We start from the raw sequence: 25,062 nt of genomic DNA, 5'->3' as shown, positions 1-25,062 counted from the left end.
AGTACCAACCTGGGAAAAGACAATCCAAGTGCCAAACCACTAGTGACCACAAGAGGGAGCCAAGAAGTATAGTTCACAACAGTACCCCCCCTTTAAGGAGGGGTCACGGAACCCTCACCAAGACCACCAGGGCGATCAGGATGAGCAGCGTGGAAGGCACGAACCAAATCGGCCGCATGAACATCAGAGGCGACCACCCAGGAATTATCCTCCTGACCATAGCCCTTCCATTTGACCAAATACTGAAGCCTCCGTCTAGAGAGACGAGAATCCAAGATCTTCTCCACCACGTACTCCAACTCGCCCTCAACCAACACCGGAGCAGGAGGCTCAACAGCAGGAACCACAGGCACAACGTACCGCCGCAACAAAGACCTATGGAACACGTTGTGAATGGCAAACGACACCGGAAGATCCAAACGAAAAGAAACCGGGTTAAGAACTTCCAAAATTTTATAAGGACCAATAAAGCGAGGCTTAAACTTAGGAGAGGAAACCTTCAGAGGGACATACCGAGAAGACAACCAAACCAATTCCCCAACACGAAGTCGGGGACCCACACCGCGGCGGCGGTTGGCAAAACGCTGAGCCTTCTCCTGTGACAACTTCAAGTTGTCCACCACATGATTCCAAATCCGCTGCAACCTATCCACCACGGAATCCACCCCAGGACAGTCAGAAGACTCAACATGACCCGAGGAGAAACGAGGATGAAAACCAGAGTTGCAGAAGAATGGCGAAACCAATGTAGCGGAACTAGCCCGATTATTAAGGGCAAACTCAGCCAATGGCAAGAAGGTCACCCAATCATCCTGGTCCGCAGAAACAAAACATCTCAAATAAGCCTCCAGTGTCTGATTAGTTCGCTCCGTTTGGCCATTGGTCTGAGGATGAAAGGCAGATGAAAACGACAAATCAATGCCCATTTTAGCACAAAAAGATCGCCAGAATCTGGACACAAACTGGGATCCTCTGTCGGACACGATATTCTCAGGAATGCCGTGCAAACGAACCACATTCTGAAAAAACAAAGGAACTAGATCGGAAGAGGAAGGCAACTTAGGCAAGGGCACCAAATGGACCATCTTGGAAAAACGATCACACACCACCCAGATGACAGACATTCCTTGAGACACCGGAAGATCAGAAATGAAATCCATGGAAATGTGTGTCCAAGGCCTCTTCGGGACGGGCAAGGGCAAAAGCAACCCGCTAGCACGAGAACAACAAGGCTTAGCCCGAGCACAAGTCCCACAGGACTGCACAAATGACCGCACATCCTGTGACAAGGAAGGCCACCAAAAGGACCTAGCCACCAAATCTCGGGTACCAAAAATTCCCGGATGCCCTGCCAACACCGAGGAATGAACCTCGGAAATAACTCTGCTGGTCCATTTATCAGGAACAAACAGTCTGTCGCGTGGACAAGAGTCAGGTCTACCAGCCTGAAATCTCTGCAACACACGTCGCAAATCAGGAGATATGGCCGACACGATTACTCCCTCTTTAAGAATACCAGCTGGCTCCGAGACTCCAGGAGAGTCAGGCACAAAGCTCCTAGAAAGAGCATCAGCCTTAACATTCTTTGAACCAGGCAGGTACGAGACCACAAAGTCAAAACCAGAGAAAAACAATGACCAACGAGCCTGTCTAGGATTCAGGCGCTTAGCAGACTCGAGATACATCAGATTTTTGTGATCAGTCAAGACCACCACACGATGCTTAGCACCCTCGAGCCAATGACGCCACTCCTCAAATGCCCACTTCATGGCCAACAACTCCCGATTACCAACATCATAGTTCCGCTCAGCAGGCGAAAACTTCCTAGAGAAAAAAGCACATGGTCTCATCACAGAGCAACCAGAGCCTCTCTGCGACAAAACAGCCCCTGCACCGATCTCAGAAGCATCCACTTCAACCTGAAAGGAAAGTGCGACATCAGGCTGGCACAAAACAGGCGCCGAAGTAAACCGGCGCTTCAGCTCCTGGAAGGCCTCCACGGCTGCAGGAGCCCAATTAGCCACATCAGAACCTTTCTTGGTCATATCCGTCAAAAGTTTAACAACGCTAGAAAAGTTAGCGATAAAACGACGGTAGAAATTAGCAAACCCCAAGAACTTCTGAAGACTCTTAACAGACGTGGGTTGAGTCCAATCATGAATAGCTCGGACCTTGACTGGGTCCATCTCCACAGCAGAAGGGGAGAAAATAAAACCCAAAAAGGAAACCTTCAGCACTCCAAAGAGGCACTTTGAGCCCTTCACAAACAAAGCATTATCACGCAAAACCTGAAACACCATCCTGACCTGCTTTACATGAGAATCCCAATCATCAGAAAAAACCAGAATATCATCCAGATAAACAATCATAAATCTATCTAGATACTTCCGGAAGATATCATGCATAAAGGACTGAAACACTGAAGGAGCATTGGAGAGCCCAAAGGGCATCACCAAGTACTCAAAATGACCTTCGGGCGTATTAAATGCAGTTTTCCATTCATCTCCCTGCCTAATGCGCACAAGGTTGTACGCACCACGAAGATCTATCTTGGTGAACCACTTGGCACCCTTAATCCGAGCAAACAAGTCTGACAATAGTGGCAAAGGATACTGAAACTTAACAGTGATTTTATTCAGAAGCCGATAGTCTATACAAGGTCTCAAAGACCCGTCTTTCTTGGCCACAAAAAAGAATCCCGCACCAAGAGGGGAAGAGGATGGACGAATATGCCCCTTCTCCAAAGACTCCTTGACATAAGAACGCATCGCGGCATGCTCGGGTACAGACAAATTAAATAATCGTCCCTTAGGAAATTTACTGCCAGGAATCAAATCTATAGCGCAGTCACAGTCCCTATGAGGAGGAAGAGCACTGGACCTGGACTCACTGAATACATCCTGATAGTCACACAAATACTCAGGAACTTCTGAAGGAGTAGAAGAAGCAATAGACACCGGCGGAGAATCGCAATGAATTCCCTGACAACCCCAACTCGACACAGACATAGCCTTCCAATGCAAAACTGGATTATGGGTCTGTAACCATGGCAGACCTAAAACGACCAAATCATTCATTTTATGCAGAACAAGAAAACGAATCACCTCCCGATGTTCAGGAGTCATGCACATGGTCACTTGTGTCCAATACTGCGGTTTATTTTCCGCCAGTGGCGTAGCATCAATTCCTCTGAGAGGAATCGGAACTTTTAAAGGCTCCAGGACAAAACCGCAGCGCTTGGCAAAGGACAAGTCCATAAGACTCAGGGCAGCACCTGAATCCACAAACGCCATAACAGGGTAGGAAGACAATGAGCAAATTAAAGTCACAGACAAAATAAATTTAGGCTGCAAATTACCAATGGTGACAGGACTGACAACCTTGGTTAGGCGTTTAGAGCATGCTGATATAACGTGTAGAATCACCACAGTAAAAACACAGCCCATTCTGACGTCTATGATTTTGTCGTTCGGTTCTAGTCAGGATTCTATCACATTGCATTGAGACAGGTGTCCGTTCAGACAACACCGCCAGAGGATTAGCGGATTTGCGCTCCCGCAAACGCCGATCAATCTGAATAGCCAGCGCCATAGAATCATTCAGACTTGTAGGAATTGTGAAACCCACCATCACATTCTTAATGGCTTCAGACAGGCCATTTCTGAAATTTGCGGCCAGAGCACATTCATTCCATTGAGTAAGCACGGACCATTTCCGAAATTTTTGGCAATACACTTCAGCTTCATCCTGGCCCTGAGAGATAGCCAGTAGAGCTTTTTCTGCCTGAATTTCAAGATTAGCTCCTCATAAAGCAATCCGAGCGCCAGAAAAAACGCATCAACATCCGCCAATGCCGGATCTCCTGGCGCCAACGAGAAAGCCCAATCCTGAGGGTCGCCACGCAAGAAGGAGATAACAATTTTAACTTGCTGAGCTGAATCTCCAGACGAACGAGGTTTCAAAGATAGAAACAATTTACAATTATTCCTAAAATTCCTAAATTTAAATCGATCTCCAGAGAACAGCTCAGGAATAGGTATCTTAGGCTCTGACATAGGACTGCTAACAACAAAATCCTGAATGCCCTGCACTCGTGCAGCAAGCTGATCCACACTAGTAATCAAGGTCTGAACATTCATGTCTGCAGCAAAGCTTCAAGCCACTCAGAGAAAAAGGGGAAGGAAGAAAGAGAAAAAAAAACAAAAAAAAAACTCAGAACTTCTTTTCTTTTTAATCCCGCTTCTGCAATGCATTAACTATTCACTTGGCCTGGCATACTGTTATGATCTCAATGGCAGAGGATCTCAGAGATTACAGCAAAGTCTGCAAACATAAATACCAGCTCATAGGGAAGTGGTAACTAGGCTGACCATATACCTGATCCTAGCACAAACAACTAACAGTAGCCGGGGAACGTGCCTACGTTGATTCTAGACGTCTCGCGCCAGCCGGAGAACTAACTAACCCTGTCAGGGAAAATAAGACCTCTCTTGCCTCCAGAGAAAAGACCCCAAAGTTATAATACAAGCCCCCAACAAATAATAACGGTGAGGTAAGAAGAAAAGACAAACGTAAGAATGAACTAGATTTTAGCAAAGAGAGGCCCACTGACTAATAGCAGAAGATAGTAAGATGACTTATATGGTCAGCAAAAAACCCTGCAAAATATCCACGCTGAATATCCAAGAACCCCCGAACCGACTAACGGTGAGGGGGGAGAATATCAGCCCCCTAGAGCTTCCAGCGATATCAGGAATCACATTTTGTACAAGCTGGACAAAAATATGAACAATGCAAATAAACAAAAAATAAGAAAGCAGGACGTAGCTTATCTTGCAAAGAACCAGGACCTGAAGACAGGAGCAAACAGAAATGAACTGATTACAACGATGCCAGGCACTGGACTGAGAATCCAGGAAGTTTAAATAGCAACACCCCAGGCCTAACGAACAGGTGAGTACCAACCTGGGAAAAGACAATCCAAGTGCCAAACCACTAGTGACCACAAGAGGGAGCCAAGAAGTATAGTTCACAACAGTACCCCCCCTTTAAGGAGGGGTCACCGAACCCTCACCAAGACCACCAGGGCGATCAGGATGAGCAGCGTGGAAGGCACGAACCAAATCGGCCGCATGAACATCAGAGGCGACCACCCACGAATTATCCTCCTGACCATAGCCCTTCCATTTGACCAAATACTGAAGCCTCCGTCTAGAGAGACGAGAATCCAAGATCTTCTCCACCACGTACTCCAACTCGCCCTCAACCAACACCGGAGCAGGAGGCTCAACAGCAGGAACCACAGGCACAACGTACCGCCGCAACAAAGACCTATGGAACACGTTGTGAATGGCAAACGACACCGGAAGATCCAAACGAAAAGAAACCGGGTTAAGAACTTCCAAAATTTTATAAGGACCAATAAAGCGAGGCTTAAACTTAGGAGAGGAAACCTTCAGAGGGACATACCGAGAAGACAACCAAACCAATTCCCCAACACGAAGTCGGGGACCCACACCGCGGCGGCGGTTGGCAAAACGCTGAGCCTTCTCCTGTGACAACTTCAAGTTGTCCACCACATGATTCCAAATCCGCTGCAACCTATCCACCACGGAATCCACCCCAGGACAGTCAGAAGACTCAACATGACCCGAGGAGAAACGAGGATGAAAACCAGAGTTGCAGAAGAATGGCGAAACCAATGTAGCGGAACTAGCCCGATTATTAAGGGCAAACTCAGCCAATGGCAAGAAGGTCACCCAATCATCCTGGTCCGCAGAAACAAAACATCTCAAATAAGCCTCCAGTGTCTGATTAGTTCGCTCCGTTTGGCCATTGGTCTGAGGATGAAAGGCAGATGAAAACGACAAATCAATGCCCATTTTAGCACAAAAAGATCGCCAGAATCTGGACACAAACTGGGATCCTCTGTCGGACACGATATTCTCAGGAATGCCGTGCAAACGAACCACATTCTGAAAAAACAAAGGAACTAGATCGGAAGAGGAAGGCAACTTAGGCAAGGGCACCAAATGGACCATCTTGGAAAAACGATCACACACCACCCAGATGACAGACATTCCTTGAGACACCGGAAGATCAGAAATGAAATCCATGGAAATGTGTGTCCAAGGCCTCTTCGGGACGGGCAAGGGCAAAAGCAACCCGCTAGCACGAGAACAACAAGGCTTAGCCCGAGCACAAGTCCCACAGGACTGCACAAATGACCGCACATCCTGTGACAAGGAAGGCCACCAAAAGGACCTAGCCACCAAATCTCGGGTACCAAAAATTCCCGGATGCCCTACCAACACCGAGGAATGAACCTCGGAAATAACTCTGCTGGTCCATTTATCAGGAACAAACAGTCTGTCGGGTGGACAAGAGTCAGGTCTACCAGCCTGAAATCTCTGCAACACACGTCGCAAATCAGGAGATATGGCCGACACGATTACTCCCTCTTTAAGAATACCAGCTGGCTCCGAGACTCCAGGAGAGTCAGGCACAAAGCTCCTAGAAAGAGCATCAGCCTTAACATTCTTCGAACCAGGCAGGTACGAGACCACAAAGTCAAAACCAGAGAAAAACAATGACCAACGAGCCTGTCTAGGATTCAGGCGCTTAGCAGACTCGAGATACATCAGATTTTTGTGATCAGTCAAGACCACCACACGATGCTTAGCACCCTCGAGCCAATGACGCCACTCCTCAAATGCCCACTTCATGGCCAACAACTCCCGATTACCAACATCATAGTTCCGCTCAGCAGGCGAAAACTTCCTAGAGAAAAAAGCACATGGTCTCATCACAGAGCAACCAGAGCCTCTCTGCGACAAAACAGCCCCAGCACCGATCTCAGAAGCATCCACTTCAACCTGAAAGGAAAGTGCGACATCAGGCTGGCACAAAACAGGCGCCGAAGTAAACCGGCGCTTCAGCTCCTGGAAGGCCTCCACGGCTGCAGGAGCCCAATTAGCCACATCAGAACCTTTCTTGGTCATATCCGTCAAAAGTTTAACAACGCTAGAAAAGTTAGCGATAAAACGACGGTAGAAATTAGCAAACCCCAAGAACTTCTGAAGACTCTTAACAGACGTGGGTTGAGTCCAATCATGAATAGCTCGGACCTTGACTGGGTCCATCTCCACAGCAGAAGGGGAGAAAATAAAACCCCAAAAGGAAACCTTCAGCACTCCAAAGAGGCACTTTGAGCCCTTCACAAACAAAGCATTATCACGCAAAACCTGAAACACCATCCTGACCTGCTTTACATGAGAATCCCAATCATCAGAAAAAAACAGAATATCATCCAGATAAACAATCATAAATCTATCTAGATACTTCCGGAAGATATCATGCATAAAGGACTGAAACACTGAAGGAGCATTAGAGAGCCCAAAGGGCATCACCAAGTACTCAAAATGACCTTCGGGCGTATTAAATGCAGTTTTCCATTCATCTCCCTGCCTAATGCGCACAAGGTTGTACGCACCACGAAGATCTATCTTGGTGAACCACTTGGCACCCTTAATCCGAGCAAACAAGTCTGACAATAGTGGCAAAGGATACTGAAACTTAACAGTGATTTTATTCAGAAGCCGATAGTCTATACAAGGTCTCAAAGACCCGTCTTTCTTGGCCACAAAAAAGAATCCCGCACCAAGAGGGGAAGAGGATGGACGAATATGCCTGTTGTGAAATTGGATTTTGGGCTCCCCCGGTGGCCACTGGTGGAATTGAACTGGTGTGCATCATCCCCTCTGTTCACCTGTTCCCATCAGGATGTGGGAGTCGCTATTTAACCTTGCTCCTCTGTCACTTCCATGCCGGTCAACATTGTAATCAGAAGCCTTTCTGTGCATGTTCTTGCTGCTAGACAACTCCCAGCTAAGTTGGACTTTAGTCCTCGTTTGTTTTTGCATTTTGTTCCAGTTCACAGCTGTAGTTTCGTTTCTGTGTCTGGAAAGCTCTTGTGATCTGAAATTGCCACTCTGATGTTATGAGTTAATACTAGAGTCTTAAAGTAATTTCAGGATGGTATTTTGATAGGGTTTTCAGCTGACCATGAAAGTGCCCTTTCTGTCTTCCTGCTATCTAGTAAGCGGACCTCAATTTTGCTAAACCTAATTTCATACTACGTTTGTCATTTCTTCTAAAATCACCGCCAATATATGTGGGGGCCTCTGTCTGCCTATCGGGGAAATTTCTCTAGAGGTGAGCCAGGACTATATTTTCCTCTGCCAGGATTAGTTAGTCCTCCGGCCGGCGCTGGGCGTCTAGGGATAAAAAACGTAGGCAACGCTACCCGGCTACTGTTAGTTGTGCGGCAGGTTTAGTTCATGGTCAGTTTAGTTTCCATCCTTCCAAGAGCTAGTACTTATGTTTGCTGGGCTATGTTCTCTTGCCATTGAGAACCATAACAGTTTGACCGGCCCAAAAAGGGTTAAATTAATTGACAGAGAAAGGAGAGAAAAGAGAAGTCTGCTGAAGATTTTTTTTTTTTTTTTTTTCCCCTTCCCTTCAGTTCTGAGTGTGCTTGTAATTGTATCTCTTGCAAGTCTGCCTATATTGCAGCCTTTCTCTCTCTCTCTCTCCTTCTAATCCTGGAATGGCTCTGTGTTCACCTGTTTAAAATGGATATTCAGAGTTTAGCTGCAGGTTTGAATAATCTCACCACGAAAGTTCAAAATTTACAAGATTTTGTTGTTCATGTTCCTATATCTGAACCTAGAATTCCTTTGCCTGAATTTTTCTCGGGGAATAGATCTTGCTTTCAAAATTTCAAAAATAATTGCAAGTTGTTTTTGTCCCTGAAATCTCGCTCTGCTGGAGATCCTGCTCAGCAGGTCAGGATTGTGATTTCCTTGCTCCGGGGCGACCCTCAGGATTGGGCTTTTGCATTGGCTCCAGGGGATCCTGCGTTGCTCAATGTGGATGCGTTTTTTCTGGCCTTGGGGTTGCTTTGTGAGGAACCTCAGTTAGAGCTTCAGGCGGAAAAGGCCTTAATGTCCCTATCTCAGGGGCAAGACGAAGCTGAAATATACTGCCAGAAATTCCGTAAATGGGCTGTGCTTACTCAGTGGAATGAGTGCGCCCTGGCGGCGAATTTCAGAGAGGGTCTCTCTGATGCCATTAAGGATGTTATGGTGGGGTTCCCTGTGCCTGCGGGTCTGAATGAGTCCATGACAATGGCTATCCAGATCGATAGGCGTCTGCGGGAGCGCAAACCTGTGCACCATTTGGCGGTGTCTACTGAGAAGACGCCAGAGAATATGCAATGTGATAGAATTCTGTCCAGAAGTGAACGGCAGAATTTAAGACGAAAAAATGGGTTGTGCTTCTATTGCGGTGATTCAACTCATGTTATATCAGCATGCTCTAAGCGTACTAAGAAGCTTGATAAGTCTGTTTCAATTGGCACTTTACAGTCTAAGTTTATTCTATCTGTGACCCTGATTTGTTCTTTATCATCTATTACCGCGGATGCCTATGTCGACTCTGGCGCCGCTTTGAGTCTTATGGATTGGTCCTTTGCCAAACGCTGTGGGTATGATTTGGAGCCTCTTGAAACTCCTATACCCCTGAAGGGGATTGACTCCACCCCATTGGCTAGTAATAAACCACAATACTGGACACAAGTAACTATGCGGATTAATCCGGATAATCAGGAGATTATTCGCTTTCTTGTGCTGTATAACCTACATGATGTGTTGGTGCTTGGATTGCCATGGCTGCAATCTCATAACCCAGTCCTTGACTGGAAAGCTATGTCTGTGTTAAGCTGGGGATGTAAGGGGACGCATGGGGACGTACCTGTGGTTTCCATTTCATCATCTATTCCCTCTGAGATTCCTGAATTCTTGACTGAATATCGTGACGTTTTTGAAGAACCTAAGCTTGGTTCATTACCTCCGCACCGGGAGTGCGATTGTGCCATAGATTTGATTCCGGGTAGTAAATACCCTAAGGGTCGTTTATTTAATCTGTCTGTGCCTGAACATGCTGCTATGCGAGAATATATAAAGGAGTCCTTGGAAAAGGGACATATTCGTCCTTCGTCATCTCCCTTAGGAGCCGGTTTTTTCTTTGTGGCTAAGAAAGATGGCTCTTTGAGACCGTGTATTGATTATCGGCTTTTGAATAAAATCACGGTTAAATATCAATATCCGTTGCCACTGCTGACTGATTTGTTTGCTCGCATAAAGGGGGCCAAGTGGTTCTCTAAGATAGATCTCCGTGGGGCGTATAATTTGGTGCGAATTAAGCAGGGGGATGAGTGGAAGACCGCATTTAATACGCCCGAGGGCCACTTTGAGTATTTGGTGATGCCTTTTGGTCTTTCAAATGCCCCTTCAGTCTTTCAGTCCTTTATGCATGACATTTTCCGTGATTATTTGGATAAATTTATGATTGTGTATCTGGATGATATTTTGATTTTTTCGGATGACTGGGACTCTCATGTCCAGCAGGTCAGGAGGGTTTTTCAGGTTTTGCGGTCTAATTCCTTGTGTGTGAAGGGTTCTAAGTGCGTTTTTGGGGTTCAAAAGATTTCCTTTTTGGGATATATTTTTTCCCCCTCTTCCATCGAGATGGATCCTGTCAAGGTTCAGGCTATTTGTGATTGGACGCAACCCTCTTCTCTTAAGAGTCTTCAGAAATTTTTGGGCTTTGCTAACTTTTATCGTCGATTTATTGCTGGTTTTTCTGATGTTGTTAAACCATTGACTGATTTGACTAAGAAGGGTGCTGATGTTGCTGATTGGTCCCCTGCTGCTGTGGAGGCCTTTCGGGAGCTTAAGCGCCGCTTTTCTTCCGCCCCTGTGTTGCGTCAGCCTGATGTTGCTCTTCCTTTTCAGGTTGAGGTCGACGCTTCTGAAATCGGAGCTGGGGCAGTTTTGTCGCAGAGAAGTTCCGATTGTTCCGTGATGAGACCTTGTGCCTTTTTCTCGCGTAAATTTTCGCCCGCCGAGCGGAATTATGATGTTGGGAATCGGGAGCTTTTGGCCATGAAGTGGGCTTTTGAGGAGTGGCGTCATTGGCTTGAGGGGGCTAGACATCAGGTGGTGGTATTGACTGACCACAAAAATCTAATTTATCTTGAGTCCGCCAGACGCCTGAATCCTAGACAGGCGCGCTGGTCGTTGTTTTTCTCTCGGTTTAATTTTGTGGTGTCCTACCTGCCGGGTTCTAAGAATGTTAAGGCGGATGCCCTTTCTAGGAGTTTTGAGCCTGACTCCCCTGGTAACTCTGAACCTACAGGTATCCTTAAGGATGGAGTGATATTGTCTGCCGTTTCTCCAGACCTGCGGCGGGCCTTGCAGGAGTTTCAGGCGGATAGACCTGATCGTTGCCCACCTGGTAGACTGTTTGTTCCTGATGATTGGACCAGTAAAGTCATTTCTGAGGTTCATTCTTCTGCGTTGACAGGTCATCCTGGAATCTTTGGTACCAGGGATTTGGTGGCAAGGTCCTTCTGGTGGCCTTCCCTGTCTCGAGATGTGCGAGGCTTTGTGCAGTCTTGTGACGTTTGTGCTCGGGCCAAGCCTTGTTGTTCTCGGGCTAGTGGATTGTTGTTGCCCTTGCCTATCCCGAAGAGGCCCTGGACGCACATCTCGATGGATTTTATTTCGGATCTTCCTGTTTCTCAGAAGATGTCTGTCATCTGGGTGGTGTGTGACCGTTTCTCTAAGATGGTCCATTTGGTTCCCCTGCCTAAGTTGCCTTCTTCTTCCGAGTTGGTTCCTCTGTTTTTTCAAAATGTGGTCCGTTTGCATGGTATTCCGGAGAATATCGTTTCTGACAGAGGAACCCAATTCGTGTCTAGATTTTGGCGAGCATTCTGTGCTAGGATGGGCATAGATTTGTCTTTCTCGTCTGCTTTCCATCCTCAGACTAATGGCCAGACCGAGCGGACGAATCAGACCTTGGAGACATATTTGAGGTGTTTTGTGTCTGCAGATCAGGATGATTGGGTTGCTTTTTTGCCTTTAGCGGAGTTTGCCCTCAATAATCGGGCCAGCTCTGCCACCTTGGTGTCTCCTTTTTTCTGTAATTCGGGGTTTCATCCTCGATTTTCTTCTGGTCAGGTGGAATCTTCGGATTGTCCTGGAGTGGATGCTGTGGTGGAGAGGTTGCATCAGATTTGGGGGCAGGTAGTGGACAATTTGAAGTTGTCCCAGGAGAAGACTCAGCTTTTTGCCAACCGCCGGCGTCGGGTTGGTCCTCGGCTTTGTGTTGGGGACTTGGTGTGGTTGTCTTCTCGTTTTGTCCCTATGAGGGTTTCTTCTCCTAAGTTTAAGCCTCGGTTCATCGGCCCGTACAAGATATTGGAGATTCTTAACCCTGTGTCCTTCCGTTTGGACCTCCCTGCATCTTTTTCTATTCATAATGTTTTTCATCGGTCATTGTTGCGCAGGTATGAGGTACCGGTTGTGCCTTCCGTTGAGCCTCCTGCTCCGGTGTTGGTTGAGGGCGAGTTGGAGTACGTTGTGGAAAAAATCTTGGACTCCCGTGTTTCCAGACGGAAACTCCAGTATCTGGTCAAATGGAAGGGATACGGTCAGGAGGATAATTCTTGGGTGACTGCCTCTGATGTTCATGCCTCCGATCTGGTCCGTGCCTTTCATAGGGCTCATCCTGATCGCCCTGGTGGTTCTGGTGAGGGTTCGGTGCCCCCTCCTTGAGGGGGGGGTACTGTTGTGAAATTGGATTTTGGGCTCCCCCGGTGGCCACTGGTGGAATTGAACTGGTGTGCATCATCCCCTCTGTTCACCTGTTCCCATCAGGATGTGGGAGTCGCTATTTAACCTTGCTCCTCTGTCACTTCCATGCCGGTCAACATTGTAATCAGAAGCCTTTCTGTGCATGTTCCTGCTGCTAGACAACTCCCAGCTAAGTTGGACTTTAGTCCTCGTTTGTTTTTGCATTTTGTTCCAGTTCACAGCTGTAGTTTCGTTTCTGTGTCTGGAAAGCTCTTGTGATCTGAAATTGCCACTCTGATGTTATGAGTTAATACTAGAGTCTTAAAGTAATTTCAGGATGGTATTTTGATAGGGTTTTCAGCTGACCATGAAAGTGCCCTTTCTGTCTTCCTGCTATCTAGTAAGCGGACCTCAATTTTGCTAAACCTAATTTCATACTACGTTTGTCATTTCTTCTAAAATCACCGCCAATATATGTGGGGGCCTCTGTCTGCCTATCGGGGAAATTTCTCTAGAGGTGAGCCAGGACTATATTTTCCTCTGCCAGGATTAGTTAGTCCTCCGGCCGGCGCTGGGCGTCTAGGGATAAAAAACGTAGGCAACGCTACCCGGCTACTGTTAGTTGTGCGGCAGGTTTAGTTCATGGTCAGTTTAGTTTCCATCCTTCCAAGAGCTAGTACTTATGTTTGCTGGGCTATGTTCTCTTGCCATTGAGAACCATAACATATGCCCCTTCTCCAAAGACTCCTTGACATAAGAACGCATCGCGGCATGCTCGGGTACAGACAAATTAAATAATCGTCCCTTAGGAAATTTACTGCCAGGAATCAAATCTATAGTGCAGTCACAGTCCCTATGAGGAGGAAGAGCACTGGACCTGGACTCACTGAATACATCCTGATAGTCACACAAATACTCAGGAACTTCTGAAGGAGTAGAAGAAGCAATAGACACCGGCGGAGAATCGCAATGAATTCCCTGACAACCCCAACTCGACACAGACATAGCTTTCCAATCCAAAACTGGATTATGGGTCTGTAACCATGGCAGACCGAAAACGACCAAATCATTCATTTTATGCAGAACAAGAAAACGAATCACCTCCCGATGTTCAGGAGTCATGCACATGGTCACTTGTGTCCAATACTGCGGTTTATTTTCCGCCAGTGGCGTAGCATCAATTCCTCTGAGAGGAATCGGAACTTTTAAAGGCTCCAGGACAAAACCGCAGCGCTTGGCAAAGGACAAGTCCATAAGACTCAGGGCAGCACCTGAATCCACAAACGCCATAACAGGGTAGGAAGACAATGAGCAAATTAAAGTCACAGACAAAATAAATTTAGGCTGCAAATTACCAATGGTGACAGGACTGACAACCTTGGTTAGGCGTTTAGAGCATGCTGATATAACGTGTAGAATCACCACAGTAAAAACACAGCCCATTCTGACGTCTATGATTTTGTCGTTCGGTTCTAGTCAGGATTCTATCACATTGCATTGAGACAGGTGTCCGTTCAGACAACACCGCCAGAGGATTAGCGGATTTGCGCTCCCGCAAACGCCGATCAATCTGAATAGCCAGCGCCATAGAATCATTCAGACTTGTAGGAATTGTGAAACCCACCATCACATTCTTAATGGCTTCAGACAGGCCATTTCTGAAATTTGCGGCCAGAGCACATTCATTCCACTGAGTAAGCACGGACCATTTCCGAAATTTTTGGCAATACACTTCAGCTTCATCCTGGCCCTGAGAGATAGCCAGTAGAGCTTTTTCTGCCTGAATTTCAAGATTAGGCTCCTCATAAAGCAATCCGAGCGCCAGAAAAAATGCATCAACATCCGCCAATGTCGGATCTCCTGGCGCCAACGAGAAAGCCCAAACCTGAGGGTCGCCACGCAAGAAGGAGATAACAATTTTAACTTGCTGAGCTGAATCTCCGGACGAACGAGGTTTCAAAGATAGAAACAATTTACAATTATTCCTAAAATTCCTAAATTTAAATCGATCTCCAGAGAACAGCTCAGGAATAGGTATCTTAGGCTCTGACATAGGACTGCTAACAACAAAATCCTGAATGCCCTGCACTCGTGCAGCAAGCTGATCCACACTAGTAATCAAGGTCTGAACATTCATGTCTGCAGCAAAGCTTCAAGCCACTCAGAGAAAAAGGGGAAGGAAGAAAGAGAAAAAAAACAAAAAAAACTCAGAACTTCTTTTCTTTTTAATCCCGCTTCTGCAATGCATTAACTATTCACTTGGCCTGGCATACTGTTATGATCCCAATGGCAGAGGATCTCAGAGATTACAGCAAAGTCTGCAAACATAAATACCAGCTCATAGGGAAGTGGTAACTAGGCTGACCATATACCTGATCCTAGCACAAACAACTAACAGTAGCCGGGGAACGTGCCTACGTTGATTCTAGACGTCTCGCGCCAGCCGGAGAACTAACTAACCCTGTCAGGGAAAATAAGACCTCTCTTGCCTCCAGAGAAAAGACCCCAAAGTTATAATACAAGCCCCCAACAAATAATAACGGTGAGGTAAGAAGAAAAGACAAACGTAAGAATGAACTAGATTTTAGCAAAGAGAGGCCCACTGACTAATAGCAGAAGATAGTAAGATGACTTATATGGTCAGCAAAAAACCCTGCAAAATATCCACGCTGAATATCCAAGAACCCCCGAACCGACTAACGGTGAGGGGGGAGAATATCAGCCCCCTAGAGCTTCCAGCAATATCAGGAATCACATTTTGTACAAGCTGGACAAAAATATGAACAATGCAAATAAACAAAAAATAAGAAAGCAGGACTTAGCTTATCTTGCAAAGAACCAGGACCTGAAGACAGGAGCAAACAGAAATGAACTGATTACAACGATGCCAGGCACTGGACTGAGAATCCAGGAAGTTTAAATAGCAACACCCCAGGCCTAACGAACAGGTGAGTACCAACCTGGGAAAAGACAATCCAAGTGCCAAACCACTAGTGACCACAAGAGGGACCCAAGAAGTATAGTTCACAACAGCCATGTTGCGTTTGGAGACCCCTGATGTGCCTAAACAGTGGAAACCCCTCAATTCTAACTTCAACACTAACCCCAACACACCCCTAATCCTAATCCCAACTGTAGCCATTACCCTAATCACAACCCTAACCCCAACACACCCCTAACCACAACCCTAACCGCAACACACCCGTAACCCTAATCCCAACCCTAACCCTAATCCCAACCCTAACCACAACTGTAACCCCAACACACCCCTAACCCTATCCGTAACCCTAACCACAAGCCTAATCTTAACCCTATTTCCAATCCTAGCCCTAATTCCAACCCTAACTCTAATTCCAACCCTAACCCTAAGGCTATGTGCCCACGTTGCGGATTCGTGTGAGATTTTTCCGCACGATTTTTGAAAAATCTGCAGGTAAAAGGCACTGCGTTTTACCTGCGGATTTACAGCAGATTTCCAGTGTTTTTTTGTGCGGATTTCACCTGCGGATTCCTATTGAGGAACAGGTGTAAAACGCTGCGGAATCCGCACAAAGAATTGACATGCTGCGGAAAATACAACGCAGCGTTTCTGCACGGAATTTTCCGCACCATGGGCACAGCGGATTTGGTTTTCCATAGGTGTACATGGTACTGTGAACCTGATGGAAAACTGCTACGAATTCGCAGCGGCCAATCCGCTGCGGATCCGCGGCCAATCCGCTGCTGATCCGCGGCCAATCCGCTGCCAAATCCGCACTGTGTGCACATGCCATAACCCTAACCCTACCCCTAACCCTACCCGTAACCCTACCCCTACCCCTAGTTCTAACCCTAACCCTAGTGGAAAAAGAAAAAAAAATATTTTCTTTATTTTATTATTGTCCCTACCTATGGGGGTGATAAAGGGGGGGGGTTATTTATTATTTTTTTATTTTGATCGCTGTGATAGAACCTACCACAGCGATCAAAATGTACTTGTAACGAATCTGCCGGCTGGCAGATTCGGCGGGAGCACTGCCATTTTGGAAGATGGCGGCGCCCATGGAGAAGACGGACCGACACCGGGAGCCTCGGTAAGTATAAGGGGGGGGAGATCGGGGCACGGGGGGGGGCATCGGAGTACGGGGGGGTGACATAGGAGCACGGGGGGAGCGGACAGGAGGACGGGGGAGCGGAGCACAGGACGGAGGGGACTACGGGACAGATTGGTGGCTTGGGGGGGGCGATCGGTGGGGTGGGGGGGTGTCACTTCAGTGAAATATTACAATCCAGCCATGGCCGATGATATTGCAGCATCGGCCATGGCTGGATTGTAATATTTCACCAGTTTTTTAGGTGAAATATTACAAATCGCTGATTGGCAGTTTCACTTTCAACAGCCAATCAGAGCGATCGTAGCCACGGGGGGGGTGAAGCCACCCTCCCCTGGGCTGAAGCACCACTCCCCCTGTCCCTGCAGATCGGGTGAAATTGGAGTTAACCCTTTCACCCGATCTGCAGGGACGCGATCATTCCATGACGCATACGCTGCGTCACAGGTCGGATTGGCACCGACTTTCATGACGCAGCGTATGCGTCAAAGGTCGGGAAGGGGTTAAAAGAAAAAATGGTGTGAGACCCCGTGTAATTTTCTTAACCAGCAGAGGGAAAGCCGACGGCTGGGGCAGATGTTTATAGCCTGGGAAGGGGATAATACCCATGGAGCATCCCAGGCTATTAATATCAGCTCACAACTGTATACTTAGCTTTTACAGGTATACCATGTCAACTCACTCAAACCTTAGCGGGACCGTGACTCGGGCTTGAGGAGGTCAAGATTGCTGACATACTAACGCCGGCCCAAAAGCAACAATTTAGGGAACTGCTGCAGGAGAACTGGGACCTGCTCTCGGAGTTGCCAGACGCACAGAGGCGTTGAACATGACGTGCTAACAGAGCCGCATGTAAGGGAAAACCTCAAACCCTACAGAATCCCCGAACCACACCAGGAGATAATTTCCAAGGAGGTGAAGAGAATGCTGGACCTCGAGGTGATAGAGGAATCAAGAAGTGGCTGGTCAAGTCCCATCGTCCTCGTATCGAAGCCCAATGGCGAGTGGCGATTTTGTAATGACCTCCGCAGGCTCAATGAGGTGTCCAGTGTACCCAATGTTCCGTGTGGATGAACTCACATGGGATGTTAAATACCTGGTAATGAGAATCAGGCAGTGTCTCTTAGGAGAGCAGGAACTCCAACTGTGCGGGTCAACTGCAGGGGAATCCTGCAGGGAAAGGACTCATATGGGCTGTGTTTTCTTCGTTTTACCTTTATGCCAGCAAGTCTCGGTTTATTTTGCTGAACCCGCCAAGGTTTATGCTATCCACAATAAACCAGCAGGTGATCATCTACCAGAATGTTTCCTCTGTCTACCTGGGAAAGCAGCGGAGTGTGTCAACCCCTCACAACATGTACAGAAAGCTGCACACACACTGTACTAATTGTATATGTCACTGACATCTATATATCCATCTATTCTATGTGTATAACCCATATATCTGTATCTATGTGTGTAATCCATCTCTTCTAGACTGTCGGGTCCCGGTGTCATTTTAGAGTACGTGGCTGCTGAATTGCCGGCTTTTCTTCTATCTATATAATATATATACATATATATGTGTGTGTCACTGACATCTATATATCTATGTACTCTGTGTATATATCTATCCTATCTATTCTAACCTGTCACTCTGATTTTACTGTATGCGGCACATAAATTACCGGCTTTTTATCTATCTATCTATAATCTATCAATTATCTATCATCAATCTATTATCTATGTACCTATCTCACTATCAATTATCTATCTATTATCTATCTATTTATCATCATCTATCTATTATCTATCATCTATTATCTATCTATCTATTATCTATTTATTATCTACTTTAAAATACTTTAGTGACAATACAATTATTTTCCCGCACTTTTACTGAATTTTACATATAAAAGTAAAATGCTCGTGTTCCCGATCACGAATCCGCATGTGCCACATTCGTGCCCAATTTATGTTTGTCGATCGTTTTACAAACATATTCGCTCATGTCCTGTCATCACTTCTATCATGGAAATGCCCCTTTGACTAACGTTATCATCCATCCAATAGACTGTATGAGGACATGAGGTCCTGGTGATGGTCGGCCTGGAATCACATGATGACACAATTCCCAGAACACTGCCCCCTATCAGTGGAAATGTGAGAAAATCCAATAATGACACCAAATGCTTGAAGACTTTATCCTGAGCACTAGATTATATAGTTCAATGTATCTTTCTAGACAGAATGAGAAGATAAAAGAAACTGTCAAAAAAGATGAAATATGTTATAATGTCATATGATGAGAATTGGAAATGGGAAACGCTCAGCCAAACCTCTGTAACCACCGGCTGTAATCTAACACCTGGAAATTGCCAGGATGTTATTTCATTCATCCCTATTTGTGCCTCCATCATTATCAGCTGCTTTATAAGAGGCAGATAGTGAGAGAAAAAGTATTGGTTATTCCGCTGCATTGTGACATCGTCACTTACCTTATATGGAAGCGGGCAGTGATGTCACACAGGTGAGTGATGATGTCACAATAGAGCGGAACCTTAAAAACCCTCCGTTCCATCTCACTGGCTCAGACTTGGTATTTGTGTCTTCTGACAACACTTACCTAGTTTTTCTCCTTGTGAGATTAGCGATTTACTTGTGGAATAGCATATACATTCTCTATTAGTGGATTTTTAAAATCTGCATTAGCGGAATACTTCTGGATTTTCCTGAAGATTACTGACTGAGGACTTCTCCATCTGGAGGTAAATCTATTGAGGCTGTTAGGAATCTAGAAGTTTTTCTCCTGATTCCTTTCCTTGTATTCTGGTGGATGGGAAGCGGCCATTGCCCCTGGAGATGAGTAACTCGTCCGGCACAAATCACGGCACAATACAACAGAAAAAAACGTTTTCATGAATATTTTTATTTACAATTCATGAAACAAATCCAGTCCTCAGTGACCGGATATAAGAGTAGGAATGGCCGAGAGAAAACCAGGGAGCAAATATCAGTGTCCAGCAATTTACAGGGGGACGAGGGGAGATTTCCTTTATTAATAAATAGTAGTAATAATAATGGCAGCCAGCGCTCTACCTGTATGGGGCAGGGCGGGCTGCACCAGGGATTATAACGTGTAATATGGCTCCAATGTTTTCTCCTCCCCTTCAGATCTCCCTCCTGACTCTGTCTGGTCCAGGACCACAGAGGGGACGTCAGCTCCTGGCTGTCTGGTCCAGGACCACAGAGGGGACATCAGTCACCACCTACATAAGCTGAGAAGAGAACGTCAGCGTGTACAGGACCCCGCAGAGCCGGACATCTGTAGAGTGAGTATAATGGCGGACGAGCTGCCGCCTCCGGGGTCCATCTTCTTACACTAATTAGATAAGTGGAGGAGGCCGGACCACGGCTGTCGGCACCGACCACTGAGTTAGGCCAGAATTGCACCTGACAACCTGCCACATTTAACCACTATCATTCGGCTACTTGTTGGCTGCTTGTCGGGTGTCTGATGCCATTAAGGCAGTTCTTACTGCTGGAAAATACTGACCAAATACTGAGCATGTGAACGTGGCCTAAAGCTGAAAATTATTTGGTTTAGATCTGAAATAAAACTTGTGTCAGAGTATAATGTAGCCCCCCCTCATAAAATATAATGTAGCCCCCCTCATAAAATATAATGCAGCCCCCTCATAGAGTATAATGCATCTCCTCCCATAGAGTATAATGTAGCCCCCTTATATAATATAATGCAGCCCCCTCATAGAATATAATGCAGCCCCCTCATATAATATAATGCAGCCCCTCCATAGAATATAATGTAGCCTCTCCATAGAATATAATACAGCCCCACAGTACTACAGTCTTATGGCCACCAGTACTAACTGATATATATATATCCCACAATCCTCACCTCTCCTCCTCATTCCCCTGCGGTTCCAGACTCTGCTCCAGTCTCAGCAGCTGCACTGCCATCTGCCCGGCACACAGTATGAGGTGACGTCATCGCGCACCGGCTGTGTCAGAGGCAGAGGGCAATGATGGAGCAGGGAGTATCATCTGATGCCCTCTCCTCTATTATTGCACCTATGATGCCGATACAGTTGAATGCGGCACATGCTGGGGGCAGCAGCGGTGGAGCAGCAGGCGACAGGAGGAAGGAGCCGACTGCTGCGGCTAAAGCCTGTGCCCGCTGCTAAAGAGAAATTAATATTCACTGCTCCCCACGCCCATGGCCAGTCCGACCCGGGCTCTACACACAGAACTGAGGAATAAAATGGTAAAAACTCATCTGTTCCTTATACTACAGGTGGAATAATTCTCTACTGCTGGAAGGTTCTCAAAGTTTTACTTGTTGAGCGTTGAAAACTCCAAGTGTAAACTTTGTTCTGGATTAGGAATCTTATTTCCATCGGGAATTCACCAGATATTACTGTAAGTATTCTGAGGTCATAACAAACATTTCCTGCCTAAAAATAAAAGAATAAAATCTGACCGATCTATTGTTCCTTTTAGGGTTGATAAACGACTACAGAGCTGAAATCTTGACAAGAAGATCCCTGTCGATTACTAAGATCCCAGCTGAATTCTGTAGCACTACTAGTGACATCACATTTCTTGGATTTACAAGAAGAGTAAAGTAGTTAGACGGTAACGATACTTTTCTGTAACATTTAAGCCTAAGTTGCAATGTGTGACCATGATGTGAGGAATAGCGCCATTTCCGCCCATTATATGGCTTGTATGGTATTTTGTATTGTTCTACAGTTTTCACCCTACAGTCACTATCTCTAATTTGCATTTGTCTTTGAATCGGTGTCTCCCGCACAAAAAGTATTTTACCTCTTTCCTTAGGTAGCACAGAGCCATGGAGGAAAGTATATATCAGTACTGAGCATTGCAGCTGTGAATCCAGCTCTGGTCTAAGCTAATATACCTGCTAGAATCCTGCAGGACAATGATTCTGTGCTTCCTCCTGGCAGTGCTCCTCCTCTGCCTCCTAACTTGTGAAATCTCTGTGCAGAGCAAGACGGATTACAGGAGGTTATTCAGAGTTAATGAGCTCAGGAGACGGGGAAGGGGAGGAATTGACCCATAAGAATAGATTAAAGCCGATTTCTCTGATATCATATGTTACGAAGTTTCTTATAATCACTTATACTAGTGATTTATACAATTTGTTGCCGGGCAGTTCCCATGTAAACACTTTCTCGATGTTTTGTGGCTTCACCTTCTCGTCCTGCCATACTACTTATGGTCACTACTTTTTGGCATTTGCTGTTTATTGTCCTATAACTTTTTTCCATTTGTGGATTATTCTGCAGGACTTCTCGCGCACTGAGTGACTTCTGCGTGTTGCTCTGCGCTGTGAGATCTGCGACTATTGTGCGCCGGAAGAGCACTTTACTGAACACTTTTGAGGAGAAACCATGAGTTCTCGGGAATTGAGGCAGCTGATCATGGACAACATTGCATGGATGAACCGGCCAGAAAACCGAAGTAAGTGAACCTTTACAATGTAAGGGGTGTGTGTGGGGGGATTATACCGGGGTCTTTTTATCGTCACCCCAGTAACAACAGGTTCCACTCTCTAGTTCTTTCCATAAGAGGAGTTAGAAATATTTCTGCCTGTATACTGGGGACAATGTTAGACGGGGAACTAAACTAATAACTCTGGGTATTGTAGTAGTGACGATCGGTGGGGTCCGGACCCTCAGACCAGCACACATCGCTCACAACAGGGGTCGACGTGCTTAGATAATTCTTGGGTCTGTGCAGAGCGGTGTCCCGGCCCAGTAAAAAGTTATAGAGAAATAATAGATAGATAATAGATGATAGATACATTTGTACCTGTCATTTATGACATTTTCTGTCATTATAATACATGGTTTTTCTCTTCAGATCAGAGCCCTGTGATCGGAAGACTCAGGTCGTCTCAGACAAGAGGAGGAAGGATTGAAGATGACAGAGATTATTTACCTTCTCCAGAGAGAAGAAGAAGAGTTAGAGACCCATCCAGGCGCTCAGTACCAGAGGAGACCAGACACAGGAGCCGTTCGCCACATAGGCCGCTACCTGACCGTCCCATCTCTCCTGAGCCTTTACCACCGACCACGCGCCCTGACAATCTCAGGCCTGCGGAAGTTTTACCACCGACCACGCTCCCTGACAATCTCAGGCCTGCGGAAGCTTTACCACCGACCACGCTCCCTGACAATCTCAGGCCTGCGGAAGCTTTACCACCGACCACGCGCCCTGACAATCTCAGGCCTGCGGAAGTTTTACCACCGACCACGCGCCCTGACAATCTCAGGCCTGCGGAAGTTTTACCACCGACCACGCTCCCTGACAATCTCAGGCCTGTGGAAGCTTTACCACCGACCACGCTCCCTGACCGTCACAGTTCTGCTGATGCGTCACTACCGAGCAGCAGCAATAACAGGAGTGGTGGAAATGAAGCGGCAACCACCTCCGGGGCCGATCCTCAGCCAAGGTTTATTCCACCATCCGTGGGCACAGATGCTGAGAATCAGGCCGGATTAGATTCAGTTGAGGATACAACACCACCGCAGGCTGCACCCCTGCGGAGGAGAGGACGGCGGAGAGGAATGACAAGGATACGGCAAATAGAACGCCTTCCTACCAGGAGCGCCACAGGCCAGGAGGAGATTCCTTCTTGTGCCATATGCCTAGGTGATTATGAAGTAGGTGAGCAGCTTATTGTGCTGCCCTGCCGACATCTTTTTCATCAGAGCTGCATTACACCATGGCTCCGCCAAAACCGCTACTGTCCTTACTGCCGCCAAAACTGTTTCCAACAGAACAGACAGAGAAGAGCATAAATCCCAACATGTGCTCGTGTATCCATCCCCAATATATATTTATTTCCTTTATTAATGATTTTTACTAAATAAAATGTATGTTTTTTATACTTATGAAGTCGGCACTCCATTTTTTCAGTTTTCTATGTTACCAGGAGTTTCTTCGTGTACTGCCCTATTGATACATTTATAGAGGAACAGTCACACGATGCAACTACTTTTTACCTATTTATGCATCATTTCCGGAATTTTCTAAACTACATCGATGATATGTCCGCCACTGCATTACAGAATCCATTTAGCTCTAGTGGTCCCCATACTTGCCATAATCCGTTCTGCAATTTCTGAGGCAACACCTCTATTAAATCTGTGGACAGTTTGCTCCAATTACAAAACAAGCACTAAATCTATTGTACTACTTCTAATCTGATTTACTACGCTGCACGTGAGTGTCCATATATATGGGGGTGCACTACACTATAGAGGCTGCCTATGGGGGTGCATTATATTAGGGGCTGCATTATACTATAGAGGCTGCCTATGGGGCTGCGTTATACTATAGAGGCTGCCTATGGGGGTGCATTATATTAGGGGCTGCATTATACTATAGAGGCTGCCTATGGGGCTGCGTTATACTATAGAGGCTGCCTATGGGGGTGCATTATATTAGGGGCTGCATTATACTATAGAGGCTGCCTATGGGGCTGCGTTATACTATAGAGGCTGCCTATAGGGGTGCATTATATTAGGGGCTGCATTACACTATAGAGGCTGCCTATAGGGGTGCATTATATTAGGGGCTGCCTATGGGGGTGCATTATATTAGGGGCTGCATTACACTATAGAGGCTGCCTATGGGGGTGCATTATATTAGGGGCTGCATTATACTATAGAGGCTGCCTATGGGGCTGCGTTATACTATAGAGGCTGCCTATGGGGGAGCATTATATTACATTATACTAGGGGGTGCATTATATTATAGAAGCTGCCTTTGGAGGTGCATTATATTAGGGGCTGAATTATACTATAGAGGCTGCCTGTGGCGGTGCATTATATTATAGAGGCTGTCTATGGGATGCATTATACTATAAAGGCTGCGTTTGGGGGCTGCATTATACTATAAAGGCTGCCTGTGGGGGTGCATTATACTATAGAGGCTGCCTATGGGCCTACATTATACTATAGAGGCTGCCTATGGGGGGGGCATAATATTAGAGGCTGCCTTACACTATAGAGTCTGCATTATACTATAGAGTCTGCCTATGGGGGATGCATTATACTACAGAGTCGGCCTATGGGGGATGCATTATACTATATAGGCTGCCTATGGTGGTACATTATATTAGGGGCTGCATTATGCTATAGAGTCTGCCTATGGGGGTGCATTATACTATAGAGTCTGCCTATGGCGGGTGCACTATGCTATAGAGGCTGCCTATAGGGGTGCATTACATTAGGGGCTGC

At 46.3% G+C, this 25,062-nt stretch overlaps 1 protein-coding gene and 1 pseudogene across 3 annotated transcripts in view; one reads left to right on the top strand and one right to left on the bottom strand.

The window, feature by feature from the left end:
• The window catches only part of LOC143817346 (protein XNDC1N-like), a 313,063-nt pseudogene that overhangs the window by 18,840 nt on the left and 269,161 nt on the right, over positions 1-25,062 (bottom strand). The window lies entirely within an intron of this gene.
• On the top strand, positions 19,374-23,708 carry LOC143817344 (uncharacterized). Of its 2 annotated transcripts, XM_077298703.1 has the most exons (4): positions 20,441-21,211; positions 21,293-21,427; positions 22,102-22,276; positions 22,679-23,708. In XM_077298703.1, the coding sequence occupies exons 3-4, from the start codon at positions 22,207-22,209 to the stop codon at positions 23,617-23,619; spliced, it is 1,011 nt and encodes a 336-aa protein (XP_077154818.1). In that variant the 5' UTR covers positions 20,441-21,211; positions 21,293-21,427; positions 22,102-22,206; the 3' UTR covers positions 23,620-23,708. The 2 variants fall into 2 exon arrangements, 1 of the variants encoding a protein (XP_077154818.1); XR_013224121.1 differs by lacking the exons at positions 22,102-22,276; positions 22,679-23,708 and adding an exon at positions 19,374-19,539 and having other exon boundaries at positions 19,946-21,211; positions 21,293-21,676.

This window comes from Ranitomeya variabilis, chromosome 3 (genome assembly GCF_051348905.1).
Source record: "Ranitomeya variabilis isolate aRanVar5 chromosome 3, aRanVar5.hap1, whole genome shotgun sequence".
NCBI classification, from domain to species: domain Eukaryota; kingdom Metazoa; phylum Chordata; class Amphibia; order Anura; family Dendrobatidae; genus Ranitomeya; species Ranitomeya variabilis.
The sequence above is the reverse complement of the archived record's forward strand: the minus strand, read 5'-3'. Positions and strand labels throughout refer to the sequence as shown.

What these genes read in the sequence shown, in the direction of transcription:
- LOC143817344 (XM_077298703.1), top strand. Translation starts at nt 22,207, where the DNA reads ATGAGTTCTCGGGAATTGAGGCAGCTGATCATGGACAACATTGCATGG. An exon ending in GAACCGGCCAGAAAACCGAA is followed by an intron (nt 22,277 to 22,678) that starts GTAAGTGAACCT and finishes TTTTCTCTTCAG; the next exon opens with ATCAGAGCCCTGTGATCGGA.